The sequence below is a fragment of the Fusarium solani genome (genome assembly GCF_023522795.1).
Source record: "Fusarium solani strain SB1 chromosome Unknown bctg00000015, whole genome shotgun sequence".
NCBI lineage: Eukaryota > Fungi > Ascomycota > Sordariomycetes > Hypocreales > Nectriaceae > Fusarium > Fusarium solani.
This window is the reverse complement of record NW_027072143.1, coordinates 1,259,703-1,281,032: the sequence shown is the minus strand read 5'-3', so window position 1 is coordinate 1,281,032 and position 21,330 is coordinate 1,259,703. Positions and strand designations below refer to the sequence as shown.

Genomic DNA, 21,330 nt, shown 5'->3' with positions numbered 1-21,330 from the left:
CTTCACGGTCAGTGTGAACGCTACACCATAACTAGCATCAGGCAACAGCCTGCTGCCTATGAGATCGGCAGACTGAACACAAGTATAAGAGACTGACTCTCGTCACTCCTTTAGATAGAAAATCAAGCGCTCATTTGATCCTCATGGCCCATCAGTACTTGCGACACTAGATTGGCGCCGAGCTTTCGTGTCAAACATGACTGAAGCGGGGTAGAGGATTTGATGATGAGGCTTGGGGACATCTCGCGACAAGCATATCTGTTTGAGCCATCGTCTTGTTTCATTTGCCCTTCGCGCCCCGTGCTATGGATTGCAGCAACCGCAGCCGGATCGATCATGGCACCCAATGTGGATTGTTTGTTTGTTTGTTTGTTTGTTTTATTCATAGACTGTCCCAGCCGCCCTAGTGGCAGCTATGCAGCGTACAGACTACAATACAGGTGTTCCCGCTTCTTGCTTCAGCAGGAAGCCTCTTCTGTCAGGACTCTCCGTCTGGTCAACTGGTGTCCTTACAGAGCTGCTTCCCCCTCTGCCCGAGTCTGGATACCTCTACTGCTAGCCTACTTCTCTGTTCTGCATCTATGCACGTGTCGGGCCTCCCGGCCCTCCTTTCCTTCTGTTTACCGAATTCGCTCGTCGACTTTATGTGTTGAGGACTGTGGTCGGGACTGCTTGGAACTGTCCGAGCAGCCCCGTCCTGAGTAGCATCTTTGCTGCTTGTACTGCCATTGACGATTTACAGAGAATCTTCTTGATGTCCACGCATGGTTGCTTGCCTGCCCACATCTCTTGTCGTTCCTCTATCCAGTTCCTGCATTCGAGCAGGATGTGTCGTACTGTTTGTGGTCCGCGGCCGCACTGGCATTGGTCGGTCTCGGCTTTGTTGATGGCGCTTAGGTAGGCCCGGAGGCCGATCTTGCCGGTGCGCATCTGGGTGATCACTGAGCTGATGGCTCGGTGCGTCCCCTGATGCTTGTCGAGTGTCGCTTTCCCTGGTCGTACCCCGAGCTTGTACAGCTCTCTGCCGTGCTTAGCTGTGTTCCACGCCATCGTCCACTCGTCTTGCATGGCTTGACGAACGGTGAGTTTTGTGGTTGCTATTAGGGTCCGTAGTGTGTCGGGTTCGATTTGTGGTCCGCAGCGTGCTCCTGTGGCCGCGTCATACCCGGCAGCTTCCTTTGCTGCTTGGTCTGCCGCTTCGTTGCCAGGCACGCCGATATGTGCTGGGATCCAGCGGAACTGTAGCTCCCACCCTTGGCTTCGGAGGTTTTCCAGCTCTTGGATGGCCTCTGCCAGGAGATACTGTCCTGATGGAGTCTTGGGGTTCTGTAGAGCCTGAATAGCGGCTTGGTTGTCGGTGAAGATGGCGCTCTTTCCGGGAGCGGTTCTGGTTGCATGCACGTCACGCAGTATCTGCAGCGCCAACACTATTCCCTTCAGCTCCGCCGCGTAGACTGTTGAAGCCTTGGATGGGCCCATGTACTCTAGACGCTTCGCACTGACGCCATCGATCCGGAGCTCAGGTGCAATGGCGGCGGCACCTACATGGCCGTTGATGCCGCTACCATCAGTGTAGATGCGTATTGTTACCGGTTCCGCCGCATCGTGCTCCTCGATGGCCTCGTCGGCAGATCCGGCGATTCGGACAAAAGGCGGAGTCCACCACGGTGGCACTAAGTGTGGCTGGCGTTTCTCGAGGCGGTTGAGATTTACCCTGTATTTCCTTTCCAAAATGTCCGAGAGTTGGTCCAGAGGGCTCTTCACGTTGGTTCCAGCTGAGGCCATGTCGCCATGAAGTGGGCTAGTCCTGATTCGCATCGCGCTCTCTAGGGCCGCTTGCTCGATCTGTTGTTGCGCAGGGAGCAGGTGCGCCTCCACATCCACCGCTGCTCCAGCCGTAGTCCGGAAAGCGCCCGTTATTATCTGGGCCGCTCGTCTCTGAACCTTCTTGACAACATTAACCATGGAGCTGCCCCTTCCAGTGCGGCTGCTGCCGGGAATGTGCCAAGCAGAGCAGCCGTATAGCATCTGAGGTATGATCATTGCTCTGTAGACCTGTCGGAGGTTGACGAGTCCAGTACCCCACGTCGACGACGCTAGGGCCGATAGGGCTGAGAGCCGCTTTGTGGTGCCTGCTTCCACCTTTTCTCGATGGTAGTCCCAGCGGAGTCTGGTGTCCATTTGGATGCCCAGGTAACGGCAGGACGGTGACGCGTTGATCGTGGCATGCGGCAGGCGTAGAGCATGCGTACAGTTCATTTTCGGGTCTCTCGTGAAGTGGATGAGTTCGTACTTGGCGGGTGCGAACTGGGACCCATGCTTCGCTGCCCATCTTTCCGCCTTTCGGTGGATGCCTTTGAGAGTCTTGCAGTTGCGTTGGGCGCTTGGGCCCACTGCCAGGATGGATACGTCGTCGATGTATCCGACTGCCTCTGTGTCTTCCGTTTTGCATGCCTCGATGAGGTCCGCGTTGTAGAAGAGATAGAGAATTGGTGAGACGGGTGAACCTTGTGGAATTCCCGTTTGGATGGGCGCCGAGGGCGCCGTGTACTCCTGCAGTTTGAGTGTAGTAGATCTGTCACGTAGGAATGAGTCTGTCCAGCGTACTATGTTCTGGCAGACCCGCCGTTTCCGGAGGTTGTGGAGAAGCCGTTCTCGGGATACATTATCGTATGCTCCAGACACGTCGAGCAGCAGGAGGGAGGCTACCTTGCCTTCCGCCCATGCTTCGTGTATTCGCTGGAGTAAGAAGTGCATTGCGTGTTCTGTCGAGGCGAGTTTCCGGCCTCCCGTGTGTCGGCTGGGAAGTACTTGATGAACGTCGGCGAGATATGCTAGCCGGTTGGCAATGATAGCCTCCAATACCTTCCCCAGGGTGCTGAGGAGGGCAATGGGTCTATATGCTTTGGGCTGCGCATAGTCGTCTTTCCCAGGCTTGCGCAGGACTACTGTGACCGAATCCTTGAAGTGCGTGGGGCAGTGTCCCTGCTGAAGACACGCATTGAAGAGTACACAGAGTGTTGGGAGGAGAATGTCAAGCGTTTGATGTAGTACGCCATTGGTGATGCCATCGATGCCAGGGGCCTTGTTCGGGGCCGCTCCTCGTACAGCTCTTTCGACCTCAGGCATGGTTATGTCTGGACACTCGATTGGTGGTGGATATACGTATCCTTCCACGTCCGAGAGGTCCGCTTGACATGGGGGCGGGAAGAAGGACTGGCGCAGCACCTCGGCCTTTTCTTCGGGCTGCTGGGCAAGCTCTCCGTCTGGTTTGACTAGCGCCGGGGTGCATGCCGCCGCCGTGTTGTGCCTGTTCTTGGCCCATTTGACTAGGTTCCACAAGCCCTGCTGTGATGAGGACGCCTCCTCTACTCTTTCGCGGTGAGTGTCGCGGAGGAGTTTTTGAATATGTCGACCTTTCCTGTTGCGTGCCTGGCGGTAGACCTCGTAGTCGTCTTCTTGCCTTGTCCGCTGCCACATTCGCCGGAGTTGCTGAACTTCTGTACAGATCTGTTTGCACTCCTGGTTGAACCCTGCCATGGATCGGGGAGATGGGTTAGACCACGGGGTTGATGCCTCGATACCTGCCTCCAGTGCATTGACGATCGATGATACCAGTCCCTCGATGCTTTCCTTGTCGTTCAATTCTGTGCTATCACATAGCTGCGGAAGGTGTCTTTCGACGGTGTGTCGAAGTTTTGTTATGTCAGTCTTCACCCATAGGCGCTTCCTAACTATGGTCGCCGGTTTCCAGTCCCAATCAGTCGCCAAGGAAATTGGGAGGTGGTCAGAGTCGCAATCCAGGTTCCTGTCGATCCTGCAGTGGATCACATGGGATGCCACGACCCCCGTGGCAAAGGTCAGGTCGATCGTTGTTTCCCCCCGTTCCACCGGTGGGTCGGGGTGCCTGGTACTGTGAGCAGCTGTAGGCCAAATTCCTCTATGACTGCGAGTAGGGGCTGGGCACTCGGCCCATATCCTGACCGTCGGTGTTCTGCAGACCATAGGGGGTGGTGGAGGTTGAAGTCGCCAAGAACGACGGTATCGCTGTTTGGGTCTAGTTCCCGGATGGCTTCGGCTAGTGTTGAGATCGTGTCTGTGCCCACTTCGTTGTAGACATTGAAGATATGGATGGTCTTGTCGATGTGGGGATTGGAGAGTTTTAATAATATGATGTCCTTGGAGATGTATGAAACACACCAGGTACCGGAATCGATTCGTTTGCTGATGTAGAAGCAAACCCGCGTTCCCGCGTTGTCGAGGTAGGTTAGTTGGAAATGCGTTTTTAAGGGGTGATAGGACGTGGCAATGACTGGGTTTCGCCAGGGTTCCTGGATGGCTAGGATGTCGTATTCTAGAGTCCTGTTGTCTTGGAACAAGCTGGCCATGACGACGTCTCTCGACTTCTGAACGTTGTACTGTAAGATTCGTAGTTCCCGGTGTTCCACCATTAACGTGAGGCGGCTGTGGCACTGTGTGTGAGAGCTTGACTCCGAGTTGTCCTGGCGTTCGGTTGATGTCCCAGAGGCTCTGTTGCCGGCTGAGAGGACCCAGTCTCGGGTTCTCTGTGGGTCCAGCCAGGAGTGGTGGCGGAGCCTCGTCCTGGCTTCCCGGCGATTATCTCCAGGTTTCTGTGGCTGCATTCCGACCTGATCATGTGCTTCCGGAGGTTTGACGTTGATGTGCAGTCCCTGCCACAGTAGGTGCATATCTTCATGCATGTGGCGATGACCAGGTTGGCGTTGCGTGTCGGCCAGGTGTCATAGATGTCTTGGTGCCGAGGGCATCTGCATGCTTTGTAGATCTTCCCTTGAGCCGTGCGAGTGTCGGTCGCCATGGAGGTTGGTGGGGATATCTCAGTCCCTATTGCATCGGTTTCTGCTGCGTCAGGTAGCCAATCGTTGCCGTCATTGATTGCTATGTTGGCCAGCCAGGCGTCTGCGTCGTCCATACTGAACTCTTCCTGTATTCCATCAAGGGGATATAGAGATGGCTGGGCTGACTCTGCATCTGCTGGCGTTATTTCATTAGTCTCCAGGGCCGGGACGTCGTCCTCTGCGAGGATGATCGCGGGCGGTGGTTCTGTTGCCAGTATCTGTGGGTCGATGAGCGGATGTTGCTCTGTATCCTCTTGTTGCGTCGCCGGTGTCGCCCATTCCTCTACACTGGGTATATCGATAGGTGCTGGTGTCGCTCTGGTTTCCGGGGGTGCATGAGGTTCCGGAGCGGTATGTCCTGCCTGTCTCATCGGTGGCTCTAGGGTGTTGGTTGCTTGACCTGGGGGTTCCGCCGTGGGGGTATCCGGTATCGTGACGGCTTGATTGCTGTCGGGGTTGCGTGTGCGTCGACGGGTTGCCTGTTTATTGTCATATTTGGGTAGTTCCTCTTTGGAGAAGACGGGCCAGTAGGTGTTCCGGGTCTGCTTGGCTTGCTCTACTCTACCCATCTCTTTCTTCCTTTCCGGGCAGGCATTGCTCCATGCTGTGTGGACACCTTTGCAGACTGTGCACTTGGGAGTAAAGCCTTCTACTCCCTTCTGGCCGCAGTTCTTGGTCTCGTGTAGTTCGGCGCAATAGCCGCATGTCTGAGCTGCGTCGCATTGAGCGCCGATGTGACCGTAATTGTAGCAGCGGAAGCATTGCTTTATTCTGCAGGCGCGGTCATAGAGCTGGCAGATGTGGATCTGTCCTTCCCATGCCATTCCTGTGTAGATGATGGCGTTGGCCATTTCGGGGTCCTTGAACTCTACCACAATCGAGGATGCGCGCTTGAGGGGTGATTCCCGAGTTAACCACCCAATGTATGAGATCTCGGCCTTAGGGATAACTGTGTGGTTGTCTGCGAGTATGTGTTGGATGGTTGCTTTCTGGTCTTTAACGTTGATGGAATTCGTGGAGATGCCGTGGACGATGACTCCGTAGGTCGGTACAATAAGTTCTGCGTGTTCTCCAAGACCGCTGATCCACCCTCTGTGTTCCCTGAGTTTCGTGGCATCCGCTGTGGAGGATGTAAAGATCTGTATGTCGCCGCTCTTGAGCTGGTGCGCAGCTACTATCTCTACTGACTTGGTGTCTGTATTTTCCCGGATTGATGCTTCTACTTTGTGTTTTATCATGACTGTAGATAGCGTTCGGAATCTCTGAGAAATCCCGTGATCCTTGAGCTTGACGGTTACTGCTCTGTCTTTGTATGCTGTAACTGTGGGCTGAGTCTTGGTGGAACGGGCGTTTGATGGGATTGGCGGTGGTATGGAATGAGGGCCATTGACCCGTGCTGCCACCTGCGCCCAGGTTGCAGCTGCGGCTCTGCCGCCACTGAAGTTGGCTGAGTTCAGCGGGGCGGTACCTGTTCCCACGGAGTTTTTGATGACTGAGACGTCTCGTTGGATGTTCTGCGTGCACTTGGCGGTATCCTGGATGTGGTGGAGGATCTCGCTCATTGCAGGCTGCTGGAGCACCTTGCCTGCGAGCGCTATGGTGGATGCAATGAATGAGTGCACTATGTTCCATGGCACTTGGTTCTGCCTGCCTCTGTCTACGGCCTGCAATTGGTTGCATGCTTCTCTGAGGTATGCGGCGTGCTCGTTGATGTGTTCAGGGCCATTGTTTACCTGCGGCCACTTAGGCGCCATCACGACAGATAGACGCGTTTTAGACGCGTTATCCGTAGTAATTGCCTAGTAGGATACAGGTAAACTGTAGAGAATACAAAAATGGACGCGTTTTCAAAAATGTGTTCTGAGCTGGTGGTGGTGTTTTTTTTGTTTCGAAGCCTGGTCATCATTCGTGGCACTACCTTGGCGTGCATCAACACTGTCTGCTCTGTCCCCGTGTTCACTTCATACGGTCTACTGACCTAATTATCATGGGAGTTAGGGTTCCTGGGTGAGTTTAGAGGACAAAGATTTTGTCACGTCAAGGTGCACGTCATGAGCAACACAAAGATGGAAGTATGGTCTCGCTACGCTCAGAACACGCCTTGCACTCCTGCCAACATAAACCAGTACGACCGATATACCCCTTGGAGAACCCATACCGTCACATGTGGAACCTTGCTATGACAATAAGGCCTATGTGTTGGCATAGATATATCAGAGGCACTCTAAAGGCATATACTAGCTACCCTATTTAGCTATCTATGTCTAGAGCGAAGCCTGGTTATATTATGACGTAGGTTGATCCCGAGAGCTTAGCTAGTAATTATAAATCACTCCGCCACGGAGCTAGGACCTATCGAAATGGTAGGGACTGGGCTAAATAATAAAGACACGAGGCAACTACTCAGGCAAACATGAAATTTGACGGCTTAGAGATTCCTACCGAGTCAAGGAAGGCGCCGCATTCCGGTACAGTTAAGGCTGCTCAGAACCTTAACGACCGCAGCGCATCTGTACTCTATGGTTCGGATACCTCTACAGACGAGCTATTACTTAACTTTAAGCGCATATCTAAGCGTTCGCGCTCTGCAGAGAAGCAAGCTTCCACCACGGTATCTATACCGACTTAGCATGGAGCGAATAGAAGAGGCAAAGGTAATCAATCTGCTCTAAAGCTAAACGCGTTCAGGGACGAGAGGAGGTTTAATCTTACTCAAAAAAAATCAAGCCAAAGATAACGCTATTGTGTTGGGGGAAAAGCATGTATGTATGTATGTATGTATGTATATTTTTCGTCCGGGGGCCAATGGGCCCGAAAAGTCCCCTACTGGGGCACAGGACGTGCTGAGCTAGGGGATCTATCTATGACTTTTCTGCGAAAACCGACAACAGACCACACTATCCAGCATATCATCGGCACAAACGGCGCATCGTATCGAGCCTGTTACCCGTCAGCGGGATGATCAGGCGCGACTTGGAAACAGTAGCCGCAAGACAAGCCTGTGACCAGGACGGCCATGTTGGGGAAAAGCACATTAAGCCATTCTGGGCCACAGGGTAATCTTCTTGTGTATGTAGAAAAGGCCAGAGGCTCGCGAGAACCCCTTGGACCATCATTCATCATCATCTTTTTCACTTACCATCAGCAGAAGGAAAAACAGCCCTTGAAGGCTTCCTCCAGCTATGGCTCTTCTTATTATCAATTGATCATTCAGCCTTATTGCTTTTTTGTTGTTTTCCAGTGAGAGATGAGAAGAGCAAGCATTACCTACTTCTGCAACTGAGGTTCCTTCCCACTTCCGCAGGGCTGAGTTCTTCGCCATCGGCTGGTTCCAGCTGTCAACAACCTCCCGTTCCTTCAACCAAGAGACCCAGCTCTTAGTGAGTTGAACTTATTCTTCAACAAGGTAAATAGGAAGCAAAAACAGGAATAGCTGCAGCGGCGTTGGGGGTAGCGTGTTGATGCGAAAGCTGCGTGTTTCTATGGGGAAAGGCTTGAAGTTGGTGCCGCGGTCTGTTTCGGCCGGAAAAATAGCTACCCGGGTCGGGTCATTTGGGTGCATATGGCGACCGTGATCTTCTTTGATAAAGCTACTGTCATCATAGGCGTTGATAACATGTATCTCTTCTGGAATTGGCGGGGAATTCACAAATAATTTGTATGGTGTTTTGGCCGAAATTGCTTTATTGAAACTAACTTTCCGTAACTTATTAACTACTTCTACCAATTTAAGTCAGTGTTTAAGCGTCACACAAGGCTTATCCACTCCAAGTCCCGACCCTCGTCCATGATTTGTCCATCCATGATCCCGTGGACATACGCCTGTCCGATATACTTACAGTAGATGATATTGTTTCCACAAGCTTCGGCCTGACGCAGTATGAAAGGCATATCGCCTCCTAACAGAATGCAGACAACGTCTCCTACCTCGACATCTTGCTTCCCGAGTCCAATCATGCCTGTACGTGTAGTAAAACCCTTCTTCAGGTAGCCAGATATTTGAGAGAGTTTATTTCGCGTAAGAAGCTCCCTGATTTTTGCTTCTGCGTCGTCGGTTGACTTAAGCCTCCTGAAATGACCTTCGCTAGTGGGCCAAATGAGATCACACATTAGTGTGCGCCAGGAGGCTTCCTTGTAATTTCCCCCATAAGGATACCTTTGGCACGGATGTTTGGTAATATCTTGCCACTCAGCAACCACCTCCATCATACTATCCGCAGTATCCAGGATGTCTCCTACCTCTGTTATTTGATCCAAAATGAGCCCTTGCAAATCTAATACCATGTTAGAGGGTGGGTCCCTAGGTGTCGCCTCTGTTCGGCCCGCCGCGGCATAATAGTCGTAGGCGTAGAGCCAGCCTAACTCGTCGTCATAATGATCTTGATCGAACTCCGCACACCAGTCGGGGACCCAGGTTGGCAAATCAGGAGATCGGCAAGACTCGGCAGTTCGCAACAAAGGCACAAGTCCGCCGGACTCCTTAATTAATGAGCGCACTGAGAGCTTGAAAGCTTCCTCGTGAGAAAGGGAGTAATCAGCCTGGACCGCACTTCCCAATCCCAAAAAGGCATACACTCGATCTCTGGGGTCGGATGCATTTCGAAGCCTGAACACATTGAGGCTCAATGCGACCAAATATGCTTCTTTATCACAATTCTTGGCGATATTGAGACCGTGAATCTGGTTCCAAAAATTGTCGAGAATATGAGGAGGTCCACAGCAGCGTTCGAAGTGATGCTGCAAAGAGTTTTCATATGCTAGCACAAGTTCGGAAAGTGCTAGCTGTATCGTCCCACACACGATAGTAGCATTTTCTGGCAGAACTGCTTCTTGCACCGTCCAGACACGGTGCCACCAGGAGAGCTGGAGCAGACAGGATAATGCACCGACCCCATTGCTTGCTAAATCATGGCCTGACGCTTTGTGGTCGCTGTCATCGTGGTACCTGTCATAATGACCATTGGTGGCCATTGATTTTATGAAAGCGAACGCCGCCACTGCTATTTGCCGGGGAATGTGATTTGTGACGGAGCTTGGATTCTGAGGAGCCGGCAGAGGATCCGGGCTATCAGAATAGTCGCCTAGCCAGAGTATTGCCATCGTAGTGTTCGAGTAGATATCCCTCATCAAATTGACCTGGTGTGACTTCTCAGTGTCGTCGTCTTGGTTAATGCACAGAGCATCCACCCAGAGGCGTCGTTCGTAGCGCCGACGGCGTAATCGTCGAAAAGCATTGTATAAATTGAGAGTGACACCGGTCGTTTTCCCGTTGAGCATGATGGGACGACGATCAAGCGGATCCCCCCAAGCATAGGACAGTGCTTCGTAGCTAGGTTCATCGTCGAGGAAAGCAGTGTGTAGCACACAATGGACAGGATCTCTACGGTTCCCAGGAAGGAGATGCAATATTCGTATTTGACGGCGGTTCAGCTCGAGCTGTTGATACACCGAAGATGGCGGCGGCGCACTGCCCTGAAGTCCTCCCACTCGGCCAGCGGGAAGGTCTTTATCGTGGTGACGATCCCCGTTACGGGTCCGCCCTCGAGACTGGCTCATCGGAAGCTAAACAAACCGGCCGAAAAATGAAGATCTTGTTGGAGTTGGAAGGAGTAAGAACGGTACCAGAACGTGTACGAGCTGGGAGTTGGCGGGGAAATTATGAGGCTCCCCAAGTGTGGCTGCGCTCACGGCATTCTCAGAATGGGGCTGAGCCTTCTGATTCTGCCTCAGCCTACTTGGCTTTGTAACGCCCGCACAGTTGGGAAAGGGGTGGGCGTTGCCTGCTGCACTGTTGGACCTCTAACAAGTCAATTCGTTTTATATTACGCCCGGCGGCTTTAACCGCAAGGGCAGCAATCACTAATATATCCATTTTATTGGTGACCTCACGCAGTCAAGAGGGACAGAGTGTGTGTAGTTTGGCCGCAACGGGTCACCTGTCACTGCGGTCTTATGCGTAAGCGTGTTAGACCGCAGCGTCAGAGAGGGCCCGTCCGCGCTCCCTCGTAGGGAGGCAAGTGTCTGTATATTGTAGTAGTGCTATATACAGAGGGAAGGTGGGGGGGTGAAAGTCGAGTCTTGACTGCGTGAGAGATGACGAGACACCTGCCGAGGCGAGCAATTGACTCCCCGTGAGGCAGTTGCAGGAGGGAAGAAAACCCCTCAGTGAACCTTCCGAGCCGGGAAGTCTATTGTGCAGTGTGGTCATCACGTGAGGCAACCCCAATAAAACTACACTCTTTACGCTCTATACACTAGGCTAACCGGGCTCATAACCTGTTAAAGCAAAAATGGGGTTACCCCAGAAGACTGTTGAGACTTATACTTCAACAGCCCAACCTTGTGATAGCGAGTGCATCACATGCTGCATGGTTCTCTTTATCAGCCCCATAGACTGGTTCCCAAGGTCTCGCCTGTTAAGGCTCCGATGGGGCCTTGGGCAAAAACGTGGTCGGGCGGCCTGAAAAATGTCCCTCCACTAGCAAGCCACTAACAGCAGCAGGAAGAGGAAAATTGTTCAGCCGGGTCAGCCAGCTGCTACAGGGTAAGCGACCACGAGTCGGAGATACAGGCGCTGGATTTGCTCGACGCCTGCAAGAATGGGGCAGCAGGGAGAGGAAAAGCGCCTGGGTTGCCTCCTGGATTGCGGCTGAAGCATGCGGTGCAACCAACAGCAAGTGCTCACCGCGAACCTGGGCCATTCAACTTTTGTCGGTCTGATCAGGCTGCGACTGCACATGGCAGTTATCAGCCCGTCTGCATCCCGGCGCAAGACATACAGGAGAAGCAGATCAGCTCGCAAATAAGTGCTACGGCCATTATCTCTCCATCCTACATCATCCGGCACGGCTTCTGGCCCGTCGCTGCGCAGCCACCCGTTTGCAATACTGAGCAGTCGACAGGAGGTGGAACCAAAAAAGCGTCAACCATACAAGCAACATGATGGCAACTGCCGCCAAGACGAAGGCCATCGACAGCAGTGCCATTCCATATGAAAATTGTTGGAAGCGAATGTCGTCACCAAATCTCTCCGTGGCTAATGCCACCTGCATGGCCGACAGAACAACGGACATGTAGACGAAGACGGCCAAGATCCAGCCAAAGTTACGCTCAAAGAAGGTTGTGTAGCGTGTCGAGCCCGACATGAAGCCGTACACTACGCTCCGCAGCGAGAAACCGGCCGTACCGAAGCGGTAGAGAGTGTTGAGCCGCGATAAGCGCAGCTCACTATAGCCGTAGCGACTGTCCACTTGGCATAGCGTAGATGTATCGATGTGACTAGTGAAATCCATCATGAACGCAGTCCAGGCGTTCCAGTCAATGTTGGCAGGTAGTAGACCCGCCTCGACCGCGATGCGCAGGTCGCTCCTGTAGCAGACTAGCCAGGCATAGGACAGAAGTAGGCCGCAGGCGCTCTTGTGAAGCGCTTCGTCAGCGCATAGCTCTTGTTCCCAGAACTCGTAGTCAAGAAGGTATTCAGGGATGGGTTTGATGAAGATGCATGTCTCGTGCCACACGAGATGCTCGTCAGTGGACTCGGTGAGGTGGATGGTTCGCAGGAGCAGCCTCTGTCGATGGAGGGGACGGGCTGGTCGCGGCATGCCGGTGAGCCATAGGAGTCGATGGATCTTGCTCAGCCTGGGGGTTTGGAGGTCGGTCTTGAGGTATGCAAGCGTGTCTTTCCTTGGGTCCAACAGCTGGTCGTTCTGTAGGAAATTATGCGGGAGGGCTGCGTGGGTCGACGATCGGAGGGAGTTCTCCTTTGAGAAGGGCGGTGCCAGCCGGCAAGTCTGGAAGCATAAGGTTCAGTAGCTTTCTGCCACATCTCAATCTACACTCACTGCCTGATCCATTTCATACGGATTGTGTACACTGACCTTGTACTTCTTGAGAGATTTCTTTGCTTGTGGCTGAGCGGAGCGTGGACAGTTTAGGCGCGGGCTCGATTGGATAATCACGTGTGTTTGCATCGGCGCGACTGGGCTGCCACCGTATCTCGCGTTCAGCGTCTCCGACGCAGAAGTACCCGAATGTGCGGAACTAGAACACGTCTCGGCGTGGGCCTGGAGGGCTGAGGAGACGTGGTCACGGCATCGGGAGTATGGAGCATTCGAGCCGCGACCTGCGTTTACTAGGCTGATTTAGTGGGGCGTCAAAGCGGCAGCTGGGATTACATTCACCATGGCTGACTGCGTTGTCATCCTTACGCGTGCCTTGTGGGTAAGGATGCTAATTCGCCTGTCTGAGGAACAGCTCTGATGCCCTGGTGAGCACTGACAGGGATCATCAAACCGTGGGATCCTGCAAGGCAGAGCCACTTTCATGCATTTCACAACGATGGGCTTCAAACAATACATTATTACTAGGAGACATGTGATGGCTCATACTGGAAAGGAGCACGAGAACTTGTTCTGTGCAGGAGCTTGCTCATGCTCCGGCCCATCGATGTTCGCGGTCAGCAGTGGTCATTGCGTGGTGCCCACCGCGTCGTGGACGCGATTGGTTGCTGAACGCCCCCGTACGCAGCCGGGATGCGTTGTTGGAATAATTGGGAGCTTCCCCCCCTCACTTCAGGGTCACATCACAAAGTCCTAGATTGAAAGTTGAAAGTCCTAGATGGAATCGCATGGGATATAAACCCCTAGGGAGCTCTCACCATGACAATAACAATAACAACCTTGATTTTATCAATCACACCCAGTATCACTGCGCAATTCAACAACATGCGTGAGACGATCAACTCGCCAGCACCACTCGTTACATCCTCTTAGTGCGCAAGGGACGGGCCGCTCGGCCCCAAACTGGTCCGCGCGGTAAATAGTACCCAAATTGGATAGGAAAGCTCCTCTGCATGTCCCCATAGAAGATAGGGTGTCCTTTCACCATCATCGCACGCCAATCTCTGGAGTAACCAGTCCTAATCAGGGAAGTCGAGGAAGGATTGCAGTGGAAAGGGAGAAGGAAGTGGCTGGCGACAAGTGGGGAGCCTAGAGCGAACCAATCAAGGACGGAGTGAAACGGACGAGTGGTACGGACTGGAAGCTAGTTCAATTTCGATCGACGGGCCACTGGTAGATCTTTTGCACTGCAACTTTAGCCCCACGCAAAAGGGTGGGAGGATGATGCAGAATAGAGGCTCAATGAAATGCCCCTTTCTAATCCATTCACCGATACTCTTTTGCACTGCAATTTTAGATGAAGGAGCGCGGAGGGTTACCCCGCATTTCGGGCATCATCGACATCTGCCTCATAGGGTTCACACACGGCATTGTCACAGACCACCAAATGCTCCTTTCTTTGCGTCTCTCTCTCCATAATTCAACGGCCATCTGCCTACTCGGCCTCCTCGGTATCCATCTACCGCTCAAGAGCTTGCGGCTGCCAGCGCTCGACTACAAAACACCTGCTCCACGATGGCCCCCTGGAAGAAGGGCCCCGTTTTTCGCGTTACCGGTCTCCCAGCCTTGCAGCCTGACGATGAGCTGAACACCGCGCTGAAGACTGTCATCGGCGACAACCTATCGGATGAAGAAAAATCACAGCTAAATATTACTACGGCTATCGTGCCGTCTTGCTACAACAATGAGCAGGACAGGGTGGCGCTAGTGGAGTTTCGCGGCGGTGTTCCCGATTTCTTGTCCGAGCTAGTGGCGAACCCTCTGGGAGACTGGCAGGTTGAGATGGACGATGTGGACATTAGCTTTGACCAACACTTTTTCGGATTCACACAGCTGTACACACCAAAGTCAGACGCGTCGGTTACCGCAGAGTACGTAGCATTTCGTCGATGGCGTAACCTGCTCCCGCTGTGCCCCGAGGGCTGCCTTCTTAATGCTAATCTACTGTGTCCAAGTATAATCGCGATCACCGGCCTCGACGGACACGCATATGGTTCATGGAGGGGCAAGGGGAACCTTGGGCGGATGTGGCTGCGCGACTTCCTGTCCAAGGACCTGCCATGCTGCCGCACGATGATCTATGGTTACAACTCGAAGCTATCGAGTCATGGGATCGACACGATTATGGACTATGGCCGGGAGCTGATAGAGGAGCTCAAGAAGGTCCGGAACACAGAGGAGGTAAGCGCCGTTACGACGTGCTGTCACGAGAGTACGAGCATGAGGCTGACGGTCACAACGCTCTAGCTAAGACAGCGGCCGCTCTTCTTCATCGCGCACAGCTTTGGTGGTATTATCCTTGCCCACGTAGGTCGTCTGCTGTGGCTTATATGCATAAGGCTAAGCAGCAGCATAGTGCCTCGTCAAGGCGGTCCAGACAAACGAAGACGATCATCCAACGATAGCAACCCTCCATAGGGCTACATACGGGATGCTTCTGTTTGGTATTCCACACAAAGGGCTAGTGGTCGATGATATCCAGAAGATGCTGGCTGGGCAAGACAACCATCCGCGGAGTGCGCTGCTTCAGCAGATCAGAGACAAATCTGACTTGCTAGCGTTTCAGCTGGCTGATTTCAAGAATCTCATCCGAGACCGGAAGATTGTAAGCTTTTACGAGACGGGGCAGACTAGGCAGCTTGAGTTTGTATGATCATCTGGTATAGATAATACCGTGGGAGATGGCTGACAGTACTAGGACAGCGAAAGCAAACGCTGGAAAAGGACTGGCGACTTCGTCACGGCAGTGGATACCGACTCGGCCCTTCTCCATCTCCCGGACTCTATGGAGGAAAAGATCCCTATAGACTCCGATCACTCGATGATTGTAAAGTTTGATAACAAGAATAATCGAGGGTACACCAGTGCGCGGGATAAGCTTAGACAGTTTGAGCAGGACGCTCCTACCGTGGTTGCGGCTCGTTTTTGTAAGTAGCCTAAATACTTCTCATCTATGCTGTGCAAAGGAAGAGTGTCTTTATTCAATCATCATTGTGCTTGGTTTCAGCTAACGCCGGCTTCTAGTGCCAGCACAAAACAGACCCAAGCCATCTATTATGGTCCCGTTCCAGAGGGATAGCGCGTTCGTAGGCCGAAAAGACATCATTACAAAGATACTTGAGCATGAACAAGCAGCCGCCAACGATCACAGCCGGGTAGCCCTTGTCGGTCTAGGAGGCGTGGGGTAAGTATTACTGCACATCATCCAGCGGGAGGCCCTGCTCATGTCCCTCCCAGGAAGTCCCAGATTGCTATCGAGCATGCGTACAGAGTCGGGGAGTCTGCACCACAAACTTGGGTGTTTTGGGTACATGCGGCAAATGCTGCCCGATTCGAGCAAGCCTACAGAGACATTGCTAATAAGGCCGAAATCCCCGGACGCGAGGACCCAAAGGCTGATATCCTCCAGCTTGTATATAACTGGCTTTGCGATGAGAGAAACGGCCGGTGGCTCATGGTACTCGACAATGCTGACGACGACGAAGATTTCTTCAGCCACACGAGGCCGCTTGAAAGCTTCCTCGCCCAAACACCGAACGGAAGGATCCTCATCACCTCAAGGAACAGAACTGCGGCAAAGAATCTCGTCGGGCCGCACCGCATCGTCCAAGTAGAGCCGATGGATGAAGAGGACGCGCTAGCGCTGCTCAACACTAGAGTGCCATTTAGCGAGTCCAGCAGACCTGATGCAAAGACACTTGTCCAAGCTCTAGAACGCATACCTCTTGCAATTACCCAGGCTGCAGCGTACATCGAGACAAGAGCACCCTTGATAACTATGTCGGACTACGTCGGGTTGTTCCGGGAGAGCGAGGCAAATCAGGTGCGTCTCCTAGGAAAGGAGGGATTAAAAGACCTTCGGCGAGACAACAGCATACGACATGCAGTTATCGCGACGTGGCAAATCTCGTTCACCCAGATCCAGAAGACGGAGCAGTCAGCTGCTGATTTGCTTGCGTTGATGAGCTTGTTCGATAGACAGGGGATTCCAGTATCCTTGCTGCGAAATGGCACAAGTGAACTAGACTTTCTTGATGCTCTGGAGCCGTTGCTAAGCTTCTCCCTTGTCCGGGCAGAGATCGGGAACCAGTCGTTTGAAATGCACCGCCTAGTGCAGTTATCGATGAGAAAGTGGCTTGAGGCTGACAAGCAATTAAGAAAGTGGACGAAGGAGTCGATAAGAGTTCTAACTGCGGCATTCCCCAGCGGAGACTATGCGACATGGGCAGACTGCCAAGTACTCTTTCCCCACGCAAGAGAAACTATTGGCCACGTAACAGGAGATGAGGAGGACGTGTTAAATCAGGCAAATATTGCCTCCAGAACAGGCTGGTTCCTGCTCCTTAGAGGCGAGTACAACACTGCGGAGAAAGTTTTCCGTATGTCTGTAGAAGCAAGAGAAAAGGTCCTCGGGCCAGAGCACCCAGATACGCTCACCAGCGTCAATAACCTTGGGTCGGTATTAGAGAGGCAGGGCAAGTATGAAGAGGCGAAGACGGTGCACCGGCGAGCGCTAAAAGGAAGAGAGAAGGTTCTAGGGCCAGAGCACCTAGATACGCTCACCAGCGTCAATAACCTTGGGTCGGTGTTGGAGAGGCAGGGCAAGTATGCAGAGGCAGAGGCGATGCCCCGGCAAGCGCTAAAAGGATATAAAAAGGTCCTAGGGCCAGAGCACCCAGATACGCTCACCATGGCCAATAACCTTGGGTTGGTGTTGGAGAGGCAGGGCAAGTATGCAGAGGCAGAGGCGATGTACCGGCGAGCGCTAAAAGGAAGAGAGAAGGTCCTGGGGCCAGAGCACCCATCTACGCTCAGTAGCGCCAACAACCTTGGGTCGGTGTTGGAGAGCCAGGGCAGGTATGACGAGGCGGAGGCGATGCAATGGCGAGATCTAGAGGGATCAGAGAAGGTCTTGGGGCTAGATTGATTCTCGCATAGTTAGTCATAAGATTTAATATTACGGCCCACATCCATTGGAAACCACCTAGCAAGCGTCTCTAGGCAGATATCGTTACTCTCGGTTGTAAAGCATGAAGTATCCAAGTTTTGAGCCCAATTCGTATTGATCGATCACCTCCTTGACATAGGAGGCCATATTCTCACCGGAGTGTGGACCGACTAGGCGCGGCAGTCCAAGAAGGGCATCACGTTTTCGCCTTCAATGTCAACAAAGTGGCCGACGATCCCGATGTAATTAAATGCATTTGAAGCAGTCCATATATCAAAGCTTATATGAGCAGAGCTCTTCGTGTTCTTGACGACATTGAACATAATTTGTCGTCGGCCTTCGAAGGCTTGGCAGATGCACAAACAGACGGTGGTATGTTGCTCTGGAAGTAGCTGGCTTGCAAGCTCTCAAGCCTTTGCTATTAGCCACCGAAGTCGTTCGCTAGATGCTTGTCGGAAGGTGACATCTTAGAGGATGATCCAATCCATAAAACGAGCTTTCCATGCCTTTCATTGAAGTGGGACGCGAGCTGAAAGCCTAGGCAGGTCTGCCGCGACAAAGGATGTAAAGAAGAGGAAACGGACGAAGATGCTAAGGTAAAGGAATTCCTCAGGCTGGGGCCGCTCTCACCAAATTCAGCGATTTGGTGCCGACGGAGCAGGTGCCTCGCTGCGTGGGATGTTCCTGATGAGGCGTACAGAGCTGAATAGCTCTTCTTTTCATGGCAGAGTCTGCAAATCCAGTACCGTTGCTCCAGACTGACTTCTTTGGCCAAAAAGAGAACGATTGCAGTGAGCAGTATCAGAGGCCGAAGTTTGGTGTGAGAGTTGAGGGTAAGGACAAAGAAGATAATTCCGAGTACAAAGGCGACAGCAGACTCGACAATGCCAAGTCCGCAAAAAATTCTCTTATTTGTCGCCGGCTTTTTGCCAGCTCCCACTCCCCGTATCTTCCTGAAGTTGGTATAGGTTTTGGGGAGTCCGCTCAGAATGTGAGTGATCATCTAGGCATCGTTGTATTGTATGAGATGGATTTCACACGGGCCAGGTCGCATTTAAGTTCGCGATGCTTGTTGAGGTAGTACTCCGTTGTGGTCTAAATTCGCGCCATGTCGATATATCCACGATTCTTTGATCTTCGTGTCGACGACCCCTTTGTGACGATGCCTCTTTTTGGCGCCCACAGCTCGTTTTCCGCTGTGCCAGATGTTCTCCCAGTCGATATCAAATTCGCATTGTGGAAAAGCCTCGTCTGGCGTGGCGTCCGGCGTGGCGGGCGCGGCCTCAGGACCGTCATCAACCGGAGTTGGCTGCGGTGTAGACGGCACGGGGCTCGAAGTCCTACTAGAAGACATAATATCGTGGGTATGAATGCGCATGTACGGAGCACGACGCGAAAGTTGCAAGGCAATGGTTTCAGGCAATTGCAGACGCGTGATGCCAAGTAAACACGCCTTCCACTTATTCCTAAGAGCACGACGGGCCAACGGCAACACTGAAGTAACAGCCTGCCCAAACCAGCCCGGACGGACCGGCTGGTCCGATCTGTCGGTCTGTCGGTCCGATGACAATGGCCGGTCTGTCGCTCTGTGGTCTGAGTCTCAGGTCGCTGGATCCGCCGCTTGTGTCGTCGAAGTCTTGCCCTTGATGCGGGTCTGGTGACATTCTTGTTGCAGGGGATCCCGGGATGCAGTCGTGGCACGAAGTGCTCACAAATGCTTCGCTATCCAAGAGTAGCGTCGGGATCACCTCGACAGGATTGGCAGTACGTAGATAGTGTGTGCGCACTGAAGGGAAACCCTGGGTGCTCTGTGCCACTTGTGACTCGTTTGGCCAAGTTGGGGAGTCTTCCACTCGAGCCATGGATGCTGTTGGCGTAGTGTCCACGCTGGTGGCGTCCTCTGACTCAGTTTCGCCATGTTTGGTGCCCGTGCTATCTACGCATCGGTTGTTAGGACCTTCACAGGAGAAAAGAACCACAGTGTCAAAGACTTACCTAAATGACCTGGGATGCTGATTGACGTAGCTGGTGCACAAGATTACGAGTCGTCGAAGTCTCGACCTTCATCGTCGTCTTCATCTTCCATGTCAGAGTCGACATAGGAGGGAATCCAAATGTCATTTGCTTGGATTTCCCAGAAGCCAGCAGTGCCTTCTTGTCGCACAGCGATACAGTGGCCGCCTGAGAAGCAGGAGAAGCAAAGCATTGCCCCAGATTCTGCATCAAAAATGACGAATGTCATGTTCAAGTTGCCGTGTGCCTGGGAAGACAAGAGATTCGGGGTTTGGCCGCATTACGGCCAAGAGGAAGATGGGTGGCATTGTCCGGCTTATATGCTTGCAGTTGAATAGCACAGATTCCACAGCCCGCAGGAGCCCAGCCTAATTTCTTCCTACCAACCTCTCCGAGTCCGAGATGGGGAGCTACTCACGAGGAAGCGAGGCATGACCGTCTCGTTCCTTCAAGCCAATCACCCAACTGCCGAGTCACACCAACAGACTTGCGCAGAGAAAGAACCTCCTAGACGCGTCATCTTATTTATCTCTAGGGATTGGATTCCTCTCATTGGCAAGGCAGAGGTCTCGGAGATACCGGACAAGCATGTCTCCGTGACTGTTGGCTGTTCGCCCACGACTCGTGATCTCCAGTCGGCCAGGCAGCACCGAGAGGAAGCAGAAGGCCGCATGACGAACGCTCCTGGTGCTCAACATGTGACCAATCCGAGGCAGACTTCGGACGGGCCGATGAGAGGGCAGGTAAATGGAAGTGAGGGAGAGTCAGAAGCGTTGCACAGCATCAGAGCATCAGAGTGAGGATGACACGAGAACAACAGCCAACCGGGAAGCGCGAGGCAGCACCATCGGAGGGGCATGACCACTCCGCGGACCTTTCTCAACCAACCCGAAGACAAAGTTAGACGTTGCTCAACATGCCTTATCTTACATTCAGGTATTATCCCAGGGCATCCATGGGTAGCCTGAGGCGCAAGTGTACCGCAAGAAGGAAGCTTACCTTGGCGGCCCTGGAGATATCACGAGTTGAATCTCAGGGGTTCACTATACTATTTTTGTCAATCAAGGCCGTATTCAAGTATTATATGCTCATCCTTCATCTGAGAACACCTAACCGTTCTTCCGAGGCGCAAGCATCCGCCTGCCATCTCACGCTCAGGGACATAAACTCCGCCATCATCATTAGCCACCGAGACTTCCATCCAATGCCCTGTCGCCACGATCATCTCGGACCACTGCCCTCCTATACTACCTTCCATCTCAAGGAATGGCCGAACCGGTATCCTTCCTTCCGGTTGATCTCGGCTGTGTAAGGGCGCCTAGATGTGGGTATGTTTGTCTCGGTGTTGCCGTCATCAGGCTAACCCTGTGACGTTCCGGCGCCGACAAGGCAGATTGAAGTGATCCATCGTTTTCCGTGTTGATTCCTCTGCGTTCTATTGGGGTGGTAGAGAAGCTGTCCGTATGTTTCGTCGGACTTACCATCTATCAACTCAACGTCCTGGATAAGCAACCACCACGTCAGTCTGGTGCCAGAGGTTTCTCACTTGGTCAACATGGTATGGATGTTATTGTGAAATCAACATAAACTCTAG

The 21,330-nt window shown here is 52.9% G+C and overlaps 6 protein-coding genes across 6 annotated transcripts; 2 read left to right on the top strand and 4 right to left on the bottom strand.

The window, feature by feature from the left end:
- Nucleotides 1-642: 642 nt before the first annotated feature.
- MRS44_018326 (uncharacterized protein) lies at nucleotides 643-6,631 on the bottom strand (the record flags this gene model as incomplete). Its single annotated transcript, XM_065616521.1, has 3 exons — nucleotides 643-3,907; nucleotides 3,985-4,691; nucleotides 4,733-6,631. 3 exons carry the CDS (start codon nucleotides 6,629-6,631, stop codon nucleotides 643-645), a joined length of 5,871 nt encoding a protein of 1,956 aa, XP_065472593.1.
- Nucleotides 6,632-7,290: 659 nt separating this feature from the next.
- On the top strand, nucleotides 7,291-7,583 carry MRS44_018325 (uncharacterized protein; the record flags this gene model as incomplete). The annotated part of the gene is made up of 2 exons (XM_065616520.1): nucleotides 7,291-7,488; nucleotides 7,566-7,583. 2 exons carry the CDS (start codon nucleotides 7,291-7,293, stop codon nucleotides 7,581-7,583), a joined length of 216 nt encoding a protein of 71 aa, XP_065472592.1.
- A 1,041-nt stretch (nucleotides 7,584-8,624) lies between these two features.
- On the bottom strand, nucleotides 8,625-10,433 carry MRS44_018324 (uncharacterized protein; the record flags this gene model as incomplete). The annotated part of the gene is made up of 1 exon (XM_065616519.1): nucleotides 8,625-10,433. One exon carries the CDS (start codon nucleotides 10,431-10,433, stop codon nucleotides 8,625-8,627), a length of 1,809 nt encoding a protein of 602 aa, XP_065472591.1.
- A 1,280-nt stretch (nucleotides 10,434-11,713) lies between these two features.
- Nucleotides 11,714-12,730, bottom strand: MRS44_018323 (uncharacterized protein; the record flags this gene model as incomplete). Its single annotated transcript, XM_065616518.1, has 2 exons — nucleotides 11,714-12,667; nucleotides 12,719-12,730. The coding sequence occupies 2 exons, from the start codon at nucleotides 12,728-12,730 to the stop codon at nucleotides 11,714-11,716; spliced, it is 966 nt and encodes a 321-aa protein (XP_065472590.1).
- Nucleotides 12,731-14,290: 1,560 nt separating this feature from the next.
- On the top strand, nucleotides 14,291-17,702 carry MRS44_018322 (uncharacterized protein; the record flags this gene model as incomplete). Its single annotated transcript, XM_065616517.1, has 7 exons — nucleotides 14,291-14,646; nucleotides 14,731-14,956; nucleotides 15,032-15,082; nucleotides 15,132-15,380; nucleotides 15,474-15,702; nucleotides 15,800-15,959; nucleotides 16,013-17,702. The coding sequence occupies 7 exons, from the start codon at nucleotides 14,291-14,293 to the stop codon at nucleotides 17,700-17,702; spliced, it is 2,961 nt and encodes a 986-aa protein (XP_065472589.1).
- A 1,075-nt stretch (nucleotides 17,703-18,777) lies between these two features.
- On the bottom strand, nucleotides 18,778-19,929 carry MRS44_018321 (uncharacterized protein; the record flags this gene model as incomplete). The annotated part of the gene is made up of 4 exons (XM_065616516.1): nucleotides 18,778-19,217; nucleotides 19,255-19,659; nucleotides 19,719-19,727; nucleotides 19,785-19,929. 4 exons carry the CDS (start codon nucleotides 19,927-19,929, stop codon nucleotides 18,778-18,780), a joined length of 999 nt encoding a protein of 332 aa, XP_065472588.1.
- Nucleotides 19,930-21,330: the final 1,401 nt, after the last annotated feature.